This window comes from Calonectris borealis, chromosome 25 (genome assembly GCF_964195595.1).
Source record: "Calonectris borealis chromosome 25, bCalBor7.hap1.2, whole genome shotgun sequence".
Classification (NCBI taxonomy): domain Eukaryota; kingdom Metazoa; phylum Chordata; class Aves; order Procellariiformes; family Procellariidae; genus Calonectris; species Calonectris borealis.
Genome location: NC_134336.1, coordinates 4993890 through 5006309, shown reverse-complemented (window position 1 = coordinate 5006309; position 12420 = coordinate 4993890). Strand labels below are relative to the sequence as shown.

General features: G+C 49.1%; 1 protein-coding gene across 10 annotated transcripts in view; it reads right to left on the bottom strand.

Annotated features, from left to right (window-relative positions):
- Positions 1–12420, bottom strand: part of PHACTR4 (phosphatase and actin regulator 4) — a 91264-nt gene that overhangs the window by 60717 nt on the left and 18127 nt on the right. For 5 of the 10 annotated variants that reach the window (XM_075173558.1, XM_075173557.1, XM_075173559.1 and 2 more), the window contains one exon: positions 8712–8803. The exons of 2 other annotated variants lie outside the window; for them this stretch is intronic. In XM_075173558.1, coding sequence (XP_075029659.1) covers positions 8712–8803 — 92 coding nt within the window. Of the gene's footprint in view, positions 1–8711; positions 8804–10913; positions 10972–12420 lie in introns of those variants that run through there. 3 more of the 10 variants (XM_075173568.1, XM_075173565.1, XM_075173564.1) reach the window with 3 other exon arrangements.

The window sequence follows — 12420 nt, the reverse complement described above, 5'->3', positions numbered from 1 at the left end:
ATAAACTATTCATTGTAAACCCACGCAATGGAAAGCCACTTGCTCCCCTGCACAATTAAAAGCATTTCCAAATTCCAGCTCTCCCTCAGACAGCGCAGACAGATGGACACAAGAGGCACGCACGCACAGAAAGCCCCCTCCACTTCCAGCAAAGCCTTTGTACTGCAGCGGCCCGAGACACAAAGCCTCATGGCAGTCTGCCTCCACAAGAACTGTTTTGTTAAGGGATCACGACATAAATCAGCAATCCTCCAGCCACAAAAACAGCTCGGACTCACATGTAGGCCAATTAAACTTGCAATCTGCTAAAACACACATGCACTCTCTCTGACTTCTGGGGACTGTCTCTCTCAGCTGGCAGATCAGGTCCTGCAATCCAGCTGACATATTACCTGCCCCAGATGTCCCCAGATAGCAACAGTAAATGTGACTAAATTTAAAAATGCAATGGCTCAGTCATCACCACAGACAACTACAAATTTTCACTTTCTTGCACGCCCTCCTCTCATTCAATACCATGTTACAGGAAGGAAATAACCCCTTTGCAAAGGAAGCAATAGCCCTGAAAGCAGGCAATAAAATGCCGAAATGGGAGCCGATCTTCTGCCTTGCTCACACCTGCAGGACCTGCCCCCAACATGATAATCTCTCAAGTCTGCCAGGTATTTAGGTTAGACCTGGATTCTCAGCAGGAACCAGGCTGCACTATGCAAATGGAGCGCCTGGCCACCAGAGACTGCCAATTATTCCAACAGATACTTGCCGCTGCCTTTGCCAAGACAGAAAATCAGTGCGAGAGGCTGTTCCTGTAGGGCTCTGCAATGCACACCAAGTACAGCAAGCACCAGAGACCGAAATCTCCTTCCCTTCTCCCCTACTTGTGGTCCCCATGTCCAAATCTGGCCATCTGCAGGACACTTCCATTTGAAACACTGGCTATTTTCAGGGCTGGATTCCCGGCGTGGTTAATCATTTCCCCAGCAGACCTGAAGCAGATCTGCTACGCCATAGCTCCCAGGCCCCTCGAGAAGCTGTGGACTGGCACAGCAGCGACCAGCATCCAGGCAGAGCCCTCATTCACCCGCGCAGCACTGCCCTCGGTGCCGTCCTCCCTCTCCGCACCCCGAGCACAAGGGGAAGAATTTGTGAGCGCGGTGCTGTGTGGCTCACGTTGCCTAAGCACCAATTCTTCCAGCCCCCTCAAGCGTACCGAGGGCTCTATCCACAGGACGTATCCTATCAGCACCGCTCAGGAACCATTTCTGTTAACTTTTGGCTTTCAACTCAGATTTCTTTGAAGACAAATGCTAATAGCCTTTAAAAAAAAAAAAAAGGTTCACCAATCCAAAAATCAAAGACTCATCACTCTTATGAATCACACAATGTTATTTCTCCTGCCCATCAAAACAGAAACGTCTCACCTTGCAGAACAATTGCTGTGGTTACCCAGGCTCACAAAAATCTATCACATCTGTTAAAAACCTGAGTGCACTGAATGAAACTATTTGACAAGCACTCTGCTAAAAGACAGCAAACATTTCACCCCACAATGGCTACTTCACACACAGTCAAACAGCAATTGCAAGGCAGCTCGGCTCGGTTGGTATCAGCCATCAGAAATACAGCTTTCTAGCAAGTAACTCTTTTTGAAGACAGAGCCTGTGGGGACACTGAATTTAAGACTGCAATTGCGAGAAAGCTCCATAAATGCAGGTTTAGAAGATCTCATGTCCCAACTACTACCATCAGAAAGCAAGGATCAAACTGTTTCTGCCTCCAACACTGTAACAGAAAAGGCAAATAAGCCAGGACCTCCACTTTACCTGCAAACTCTCTGTGTAACTGGCAAAGCTTCTCTGATCTCCGACTGCCAGGGACAGGCAAGGAAAGGACACCTACAGTAACACAGGAGCTAATCACCACGGAGGGTGAGACACTAACATCACTGATGGAGCCAAGCCGCATGCTGACGTGCGCCACCCCAGCTCCTCATGTACCACGTTCCCAACCGCTTTACTGGCCGTTTTTGAAGAGCAGTTCAACCCCAAACATGATTCATCTTGGGGACACAGGCAAAAGTCAGTCTGCTGCTGGTGAACCCAGCACACAGTAAGTTAAGCGCAATGATTTTTAACGAGCATCTCCCTGACAGACTGTTGGCAATGGACACATTCTCCTTCTGTTTAATGCAGATACAAATCCATTCCCAACAGACTCCTACTTCAGTTGCCCTCGTTGTCAGTGGCAAGTCACGTGCCATATCAGAACCAGAATTTTGGACGAGAAAGCTTTATTTGCTTTTAAAGCGTTCATGCTCAAAAGGGGTGCGAGGATGAAGAGAGTGGACGATTGATGCAGGCAAACAGCAGCACAAGCCATCATGCTTTCCCAGAGGAAAGCACTTTCCCGAGAGCAACCCCTAACACCAACTTCAGACGAGGCTTTGTTGAAGCCCAACTCATTAGCAGCATGGTCAGCCATCCCAGAAGCGCTGCTCACTGAGGACCCATTCAGCTAATGCCCTTCTCCAGGATCAATGTTGTGCTCCAAGTTCAAGAATGCACTATATTTTTATAGGTCAAGATGACATGTGGCTTTAAATACACAAAGAAACACTATCCCCCGCATTATCTTGATTAGGCGGATCAAAACCCTTGCTACTGGCATTAAGAATGAAGGCTGGAATAGCTTCCTGCAGCAAAGTCACCTTGGAAATACCTAAAAATTTGAGCTTTCAGTAAGACAGGGCTAACCTGCAGTTGTGAAGAGTGTCCCATAACTTATGAGCCAACAGATAATGTCAAACCCCGAGGGAACGATTTGTGGAGAGCACAGGAGAACTCACCATCATCCGCCCGTATATGATCAGGTAGTTCTACTATCTTAACTGATAATCAAAAGGTAGTAAGCTAAACATCTCGCACCAACATAATGAATCCTACTCTTTGCATTTACTTAGCAATGCAGTCACACAGCACGGTACAAACAAACCTAAAGAAATGCTCACGCCAATTATTAAAAAAGCTGGAGTTGTTTCAGTACTCATCACATGCACCACAAACGCAGAATATCCTTCAACATTAGCCCCCTATAAAAATGACTATGATCAGCAGAACACATTAATGAATCGGCCACCATATTGACAAAAATCCCGCAATGAACTGAAAGTGAACTCCACCCTCTCGTTAAAGATTTAACTGCGATAGAAACTATGATTAAACATCCAGGGCCATGAATCAGCTACCCGACATGAAGGTACGCCTCGGCAATCATGGAAGTGCCCAGCACTAGCGGGCAGACTGACGTTTCGGTCACCAAAGGCAGCCCCCCCAGCATCCCAAAACTGCAGCACCGTGCAGACGAGCAGCTTTAAGACACTTCACAGTTCCCACAAACATTAATTTTTCGTACCTTCTGGGTTGTTTGGTTTAGGGGCTTTTTTTCTTTTTTTTGGCAGTACTCAAAGCTGCACGCATTCATTACAGGAACAGAGCAAACAGTTTTCAAATCCATTTTGACCCAACTGGATAAAGCACCTAAAACCAACCCCCAGATGCCTCTGGACCAGCTGTGTCTCTCTCCACCGCATTTCCAATCAAGCCCGCAGAAAAGCTAGAGGAAGATGGCAGGTCTTACCAGCAGTTCCCCAGTCTAGAGTCTGAACAAAGTGGATTTAAAAGAGGTTTAATTTTCCCAGAGACTAATGCCCTCAAATCAGCATAAATCCTCCAAAAGAAGAGGATTATCCATAAATTTACTAGTTAGAAATGTTAATATATCCAGTGTTTATGCAAGGACTGCTGCTCTCTCCATGCAAGAGCATCACCTATACAATTTCCTATTAAAGGAGAAGCCGATTTCTGCTTGTTTCTCCCCCCACCTCCCTTTCCACACTGAAATGTAGCACAGCAGCTTTATAAATACCACTTTCCAAGCGCAGCAGTAATTTACTGAAGAATCAAGGCAAACTTGTTCCTATTACACTAGGAAAAATCCTCCCCTGCAAAGGAATTTAACACAGAAAACAAGATCCATGGGCAGAAAAGTCCAGCGTGAAACCTGAAAAACATTCAAATAAAAAAAAAAACGCAGAGCTAAAACTTCAAATTACACGTTCACAAAATATAGGACATAGTGCAAATTAAGTAACAACTACTTGAATGCTGCTGATTCAACCAGAGCACAGCAGCAATACCCATCTGCATTGCCGGACTTACCCAACACATACCTGCTACTCAGACAAATGCTTCCTCCTGTTATTCATATTCTATTTACTAAAGGCCCCATCTACACACCGTATGACACGTAGTATGATGGGACCCAGACCAGTATAACCTGGCTGCTAATTACGGCCCTTAAGGCTGTGATGCGTTAATACATCCCTCTAGCTATGAACACGAGTATGGCTACGCCCTCACCGAGCACACGTAATCTCGGAGAGGATAGACAGGAGGATGAAACAGGTACAGGAACAAGTGACTTGCCTGACATCAAACAGCAAAGCAGCAAAACAGCTGGGAGCTAAATCAGGCCTCCTGTCCACCCAAGCATCCTTATTTTCTCTGTACTCAGCCTAGTTGATAGCTAGACAGAACCCAGTCATTAGAATACAGATTGAAGGCTGCGTTTTGAAGCTAAAAGCAGATGAGAAATAGTACTGATTAATGTAATCACTGGTGTCAAATTGATTTTGGAGATCCAGCAGCCTCGCAGCACTCCCTCATTCTACTTTCCAAGCCTGATGTGTTCACACAGGTTTCTGCATGCCTAATGCCGGTGACCAGACTGCACGCACTGCAACATAATTCAAGAGACCTCAGAAAGCCTGCTCGGTAAATTAATCTTGAAAATTCCCCGATTTCTTTCCACCAGAATTCTGTGTAAGCCCACCAATACGCCCCAGAGAAGCTGGATACTTTCTTAATGCTCCCAAATAACAGCCTCGCTGGGTGAGGTGTGGAAGGCACCAGCCTGAACTGAGATGTCAGCAAGAGCAACTGAGCAGCCCGTGCATGAGCGAAGTTTTCCAGCCCAGGAACTTCCCTCCCTGCAAACCCTATTTATCTTCATCTTCAGAAAAAAAATCCAGTCTTTATAAGACAAGTGAAACAGAACAATAACAACAACAAAACAGAACTGCAAAAACCACTTCTTGTAACGTTAGGTGTCAGGTTGAGTTACCAGGTATGAATTTTCCTCAAGTTTCCCCGCTCTGCCAGAGCTGGCCCTCTATGAACTGTCTTCACTTGTAACAGAAAAGCCAGATGGCCTAAAGCCATAGCTAATTTCAAAACTTCTGTAAAATAGCACAAGCCAAGAGAACCTGACAGCACTCATTTGACAATTCCACCCAAAGGTTGATATTACTCTAAAAAGGCGCAAGCTGAGCCAAGAGAAATTGTGTTTAAACATGCCTGCAATCTCAGTTTTTTCTGTCGATAATTGTGGGACTGTATGTTAAAAATTGATCTGGAAGTACAAGATGAAAAATTCTGTGCCCTTGCTCACCCCTGGCCCTGATCCACAGCCAGGAGGAACAGGATCCAGAACAAGTTAGGAGCAGGATATAAGCACTAATTTAACTCTCAGCACAAGGTAAATGAAGTTTCAGTGACAGGGAACATGCCACTTCTCACCTGCTACTAATCAAAAAAATCTAAGTGAAAAAGACTTTGCTTCTAATTATTTGTTCTCTTTTGGCATCAGGCAAACACCCTTTACAGGGGAACAAACCCAATGGACTTAACAGCCCTTTTCCTACTTCTGCCATTTTCCACCTAGCAGAAAATTACACCTGGTTTGCAACAGACAGACTTAATATCCCCAACAATAAAAAACCAACCTTGCTAGCACAAATCAGACAGCCTATCACTCATTTCAGTAATTATTATCCTCCTCCTTCGAGGTCCCAGCTGATAAAGATAACCTAGGCAGCACAAGGTCACGCCATACAGGAGCACAGATCAGTAACTGAAATTCTGTGGGTCCATCCAGATTTCCACTGTCAACATTGCAGCAGAGCAGCTTTAAAAAATGCATTCCCGCAGAACCTGAGGCAGCCTGTTCAGCCAGCAAAGACCAGCCCAAACCCTCTTGACCCTGCTTCTGTCCCTGCGTAAACCCGCTGAAGTCTCTCCTGCACTAGGACGTGAAGGCTTGCTGGCAATAGCTGTACCTGCAAACCCGCTTCCTGCAGATTTTGGCAGTACACCAAACCTGCAAAAACTTTTAGACAGCTCTGGAGATGAGAGCAATCAATAACATACTGGCACCAGCACTTTTATACATCTACAGGGGAGGTCTTGCCAAGGCAGAAATAATATTGATAGAAATCACACTTCCAGCAGGCACTGCTAGAACAGCCGATTACCCCAGACCTACGCCAGCAAATTTAGTCAGTGACATAAACATTACTGATTTAAGTAGGAGAGAAGAATTAGACAAGAGAACACAACCTTCACAAAAGGCATGCGAGTACAGCAAATGCCAAAGTCCCCTTAAAATTGGCTTAGACAGTTACACGCTTTGTTCAAAGCTCAAATTCTCTGAAGGCGACGACCTTTGGCTTTTCCCCCCATCCATAAGCACCTCTGGAAACTTCACCTCCATGAGCACAGTCTCTGCAAACCCACCGAGACATGGCTTGCGATCCTAACCTCCTACCTGAAGGCCATGCCTAGCAATAACCTCTTTTTTTGCTGAGACACCCTCTGCAACGCGGTGTTTATAACACTGAGAGCCCTGAGCACGTCCTGGTGCTGCACACTGTGCAGACACCAAACACGACAGTGCCTCTCAGACTTCGATCCAAATCAAGGCTTCTCAGTGGGATTCGGGCCAAATTTTTCTTGCTTGCACCCTTAAAAGCTAACTATCTTTACGGGAGAAAAGTAGGCACGTTCAGAGAGATTCACTCCTCCCGCAGACAAGCGTAAGGCAATGAAGGAAGCCCGTAAGGGGCTGCCTCCAGTTTAAAATCAATGGTGGGGATTAATCTTGATGGATTTTGGACAACTAAGACTATGGCAACAAAGCTCTAATTAAGGGGTTCACTTTTGTGGATTGGTTAACTAAAGGAAAACCTGGCTGCCAGTACCTCACTTGTCTGCAAAGAGGTTCATACTTTTAGCAGCAGCTTTCTGGAGCTGGCAAAGTGAAAAGGTTCAGCCCCTCTAGTTTAAGGGCCATTAGACCGCAGACCAAAGTCCAATGATCTCTACCAAATCTGTTTCAAAAGGCACGCAGCCGGAGGAGCCTAGTGCAGGAGCTAAAGTAGTGCCAGACTTGCACAAACCGACCTCATCAGTATGCACCTTATTTTGCCCCATGACATTCAGCAGACATCGTTAATTAGTTCATGATAATGCATTGCCCATCACGGCTTCTGAACTTAGCTGTGCAGCTGGTAGGTAAGCAATTCTTAACTGTGTTTTGTCATCAGCATGCCAAAAGCACAAACACAAAAGAATAAAGTTAAGAATCTGTTTACCCGTTCCCCCCTCCTCTGACTGCTGCTGCTAGCCAGCTCGGGGGGGGGGGAACCCACACCTATTTCCAGGATTCAGCAGAGAGAAATCATTTGGACTGCTCTCAATTTTCATATCTTTGCCACCGGTGCTTCATGTTATTTCACACAATTCATCCAGTTACGAGATGAAGCCTGTTCCTTTGACTAATAGCATTAAAAGCCTCTCTCGAGATAATTAGTCCTCCCTCCCCCATCCCTTCCCCAGTGCAACGTGGAAAGAGCATACAGTCATCAGTAAACAAAGAAATTCAAACAGTGTGACAACCAGGCTGTAGCTGGGGATGAAAGCTGCCTCTCACCTCCATATCTCAGCACAGCTGATAATCAAAAACAAGTCGACACCACAACCAATAGAACCAGCAACACAAGAAAGAGTATCTGTAGATAACGGCTTCGTCATTTAGAAATCGGGAAAACAGCAACCCCTCGTTTGCAAGGAGCATAAATACCAATGCATAATTAGTCATCGCTAGAGGTTTTGCATGGTCATCTTCCAACCCCGGAAGATTGACCAGAGTCATTGAAAACCAGCAGATAAGAGCCCGAATCAGGAAATCTGCAGTCTTTTACCTATGATCCCAGGCCGGTCACCCAGCCATCAGCAAATCACACCAACCTCCACACCTCAGTTTCTTACGAGATACAGAAAGTCCTCTGGGGCAGAGAAAAATTCCAAACAGTCACCATTTGGAAAGCACTTTGAGACCCTCAGCTGAAGATTGACAAAATTCTATATATCTATACACTGACTCCTCACCTGGAATCTGCCCTTGGATTTGGGGGCACAATCTGGAAGGAGTTAAAAACCCCCAGCCAGAGCCAGCCAAGGGTATGACTGCTGGCTGCTGCGTTCACTGCCTGACTAATGCGTGACCCCGCTGCGCAGAAAAGAACTGGAAATAGTTATCACCGCAGCATTGACAAGTCAGCAAGAGCTACTAATTAAATGACAAAAATAGATCTCTGAAAGGGCTTTTTTCCCCTCGACACAAAGCCGAGGCCTAACGCTGCCGCAGTCGCACATCCATTCGTTTTCCACAGGCTCCAAACCCGCCAGCAAAAAAAAAAAAAGCGTTCTCACATTCACAAAAAACCCACATGGCACTTTTATGCAGAAAATCCCAACTAAACAAAATTCTGAATGACATGGAGCATCTCTTCACTACGCGCACTCCACTCCCACCTTTAATGGAAGCAGGAACAAGACGACATCTTTGCCCCCAACAGCCGTACAAGCTTCCTTGCACTCCCTGTAGTCCAAAGTTCTGGTTTTGCCTGAAAAATGAACGCGTTTTGAGGTGACCCAGATGACCCAAAGGATATCTGCAACTTGCTTCGCGCATGGCATCACTTAGACCAGTGACAAAAAACTAGTATCAGTGCAACTTCCACCATTGCGTGGGTTTCGCTTTAAGCCCCCCCCTCCCACTCCCTGCCAGACACAGGTTTTGTATAGCTCATAACTGAATATTCATCACCAACTAATAGACCTGCAGCAACTGCAGTGTCAGCGATTTTTAATACATATAATGCCTCAACACATGCCAAACACAATGAAATTTGATCAAAATAGAAGCCATTTGTTTAAATACAAGTAATTTGGCTCTCAAAACTGTCATCAAATTAAACTGGAAATCAAATTAACCAGGGACTGAATGAAGTAGAAGGCTGTATAATCACAGATTACCGATCCAGCGGCATGAAAACAAGGATGCAATCACATTTCCTTGTTTCTGGCAGCCTCTCTACACTGCCCCATACTTCCAACAGGACTCCCCCTCCCCATCTTCCAGGACTTGGTGCTCTGTGCCTCAGATACAGCTCACCCAGCCATTTCTTGGTAGCCCAGAAAGGAAACATTTCTTACAAAAACACCCTTTGAGATATTATCCAATAACAAAGCCAGCCCTGTGAAAGTCCAAGCTGACACACTTGAAACCACGCTAATTTAGGGCAGACCAGCGCAGTCATTTCCAGCACTGTCGGAAAGAACAAGTTTAAACCTACTCTGAATGGGAAAATGTTTGTTACCATCGCCATCCAAGGATTTAACTTCAGTTGGCATAACTGTGTGCCAACCAGGCTCCCTCGTAAGTGGCCTCATTTTGGTTTTATTTCCCCCTTTTTTGCACTCTCGTTTAAAAAGGAATTTAAACTATGTAAAGTTACAATTTTTACGTCTTGTCTACTCTTAAAAGTAATTTGGATTAATTTAAACGGTATGTTTGAAGAGCAACAGGCATTTACACTGAAATCATAGCAGGCAGAGGAATTTAATTACTCTCCCATGCAACTTCCACAACACTAGCACAGCAAGCTAATTCAGCCGAACCGATCCTTCACCCACCGAGAATGGACCACGGAAAACTTCATCATTCCCCTTTCTTTGCAAGCAAACCTGATTCTGCCCAGGATTTCATACTTTTCAGAGGCAAGCTTCAAGTTTAAAACTCACTCCTGTAGAATTCAAGGTTTCTTTACACATTAGAGGAGCAATCACAGGCATTCCTACTTCTCTTTCTAGGCTTGCGGAAGCAACATTTAAACATCCTAACGTTTGAGAAGAGGAGCTTTTTACTTCATTTCAGCCTCGATTAAGCACCTTCTCGCCTCACTTTTTTTCAGTGCCTTCAGCCCCAGAGAGGGGCACCAAGCCCTCACCTACCTTCACCTGGACAAACACAACCAAGGAGGTAAATAATTCATCTGCACGCAAACAGAAGGAAAGAACAATTAAACGAGAAAGCACAGCAGGGACGTTTCAAATTTCAGCCAACATTAAGACAGAACAGATCAAACAAAGAAATACCAAAGGGGCTGCCTCAGAAAGAACTTAAAGAAGGCGAAAGCGCTCCCACAGAAAGCAACAGGACGCCAAGGCGGATTAAAAACCAGGTTTTACTTTTAGTCGCAGCCCAAGCCCTTCAGAGGACAGCAGCGCACAGCAACTGAAGCTCCGGCCGGCGCGCTGCCGCTTGTTCTGTTTCGAAGCAGGTTTCTAGCATGACTTTGAACTGCCAGCCGCCTCCCGGAGGGGCTTCCCCGCCGAGGAAGCCCCCGGCCCGGCCCGGCTGCAGAGCCAGCCCAGCGGGCAGAGCCCCAGCCTCCAGGGAGCTCCGGGGGTCCCCGCCGGGCAGAGCGCGGCCCGAAGTCACCCTTCGCCGCCCGTCGTCCCCCGCCCGCTTCCCCTCACTGACCCCCCCCCCCCGCCCCACACCAGCCCCCCGCCACTCCACACAGGCCCCTCTCGCCCCCCGCCACCCCTCGCAGCCCCTCGCTCGCACACCGCCCCCCCACCCGGAGCGCTGCTGCTGCCGCCGGGGAGAGGGGCCGGGCCGGGCCTGGCCACCCCCCGGCGGGGCTCCCCCGGGCCGCCCGCCCTCACCTGCTGCCCGCGGCCGCCGGCTCCCTCCGCCGCTCCCGGGCCGGCCCCGCCGGAAGCCTCGGGGGGAAGGGGCGCGCGGAGCATGCCGGGAGTTGTAGTCCGCCCGCCAGGAGGCCACGCCCCTTCACGGCATGCCACGCCTCCGGCGGTAGGACACGCCCCCTCATCGCGGAACGGGGCGGTGGGAGGGACGTGAAGGGGGGGTCGGGGGCCGGGGGGGGTTTGGGGTGGGGGGTGCTGGGATGCTGGCGGGGGTTGGGGTGAGGGAGGCCGTGGGACTTTGGGGTGGGGGGTGATGGGGTGATGGGGGGGTTGGAGTGAGGCTTTGGGGTTGAGGGTGAGGGGGGCTGTGGGGGTTTGGGGTGAGGGGTTTTGGGGTGCTGGGGGTGGTTGGAGTGAGGCTTTGGGGTTGAGGGTGAGGGGGGCTGTGGGGGTTTGGGGTGGGGGGTGATGGGGTGCTGGGGAGGGGTTGGGGTGAGGGAGGCCATGGGAATTTGGGGTGGGGGGTGATGGGGTGATGGGGGGGTTGGAGTGAGGCTTTGGGGTCACAGGGTGACAGGCGTTGTGGGGGTTTGGGGTGGGGGGTGATGGGGGGTGAGGCTTTGGAGTCAAGGGGTGAGGGGGGTCGTGGGGAGTTGGGGTGTGGGGTGTGGGGGTGCTGGGGGGGTTGGGGTGGGGGGTGATGGGGTGCTGAGAGGGCTGAGGTGAGGTTTTGGGGTGGGGGGTGATGGGGGCTCTGGGGGGGCGTGGGGTGAGGCTTTGGGGTCAAGGTGTGATGGGGTGCCCTAGGGCGGGCATTTGGGGACAGGAAGGATTTGGGGTTAGGAGGATTCGGGGTTGGGACTTGGGTTTGGGGATGTGGGGGCCAAGAGGGTGCTGGGGTGCTGGGGGGTGGGGATTTGGGGTCAGCTGGGGCATTGGGGTATTGTGGGGTGGGGGTCTTGGACCAGTTACTGCACCACTGCAGATGGAGGGATTTGGGGTGGCACGGGGTTTTGGGGTCAGTCGGATAGCAGGGTGCTGTGGGGTGGGGACTGGGGGCCAGGTGGGATACGGGGTACTGCTGGGGGGGGACTTGGCATCAATTAGGGCATCGCATGGAGGAATTTGGGGCTGGGGGAAGCTGAGACCAGTGTGTCAATGGGGTGCTGTGGGGTGGAGTATTGGGGGGCAGTGGGAAGAGTGGGGGTGAGGTGTGGGGTGAGCCCCCTCCCCACACCCCGACCCCAGCGGGGCTATAGCACGGCTCCAAAGGGACGTGACACCGTTGACACTGTCACCAACCTCCACATGAGTCTGTCTAATTACTGGGGTGTAGATTTGACTCTCTAATTCTTCGTTAGCTTGTATGGGAGCCCCTGGGGAAACAGGGTGACGTGTCCTCGTCCCCCAAACGGGCCGCAGGGCACAGCCGGGGCGTGGGGAGGAGGGGGCAAAGCCGTCGGTACATCCACAGGGCATCGAACCCCGCTGCCCCTTCCCCTTCCCCTTGGGCGATTGCCCTAAA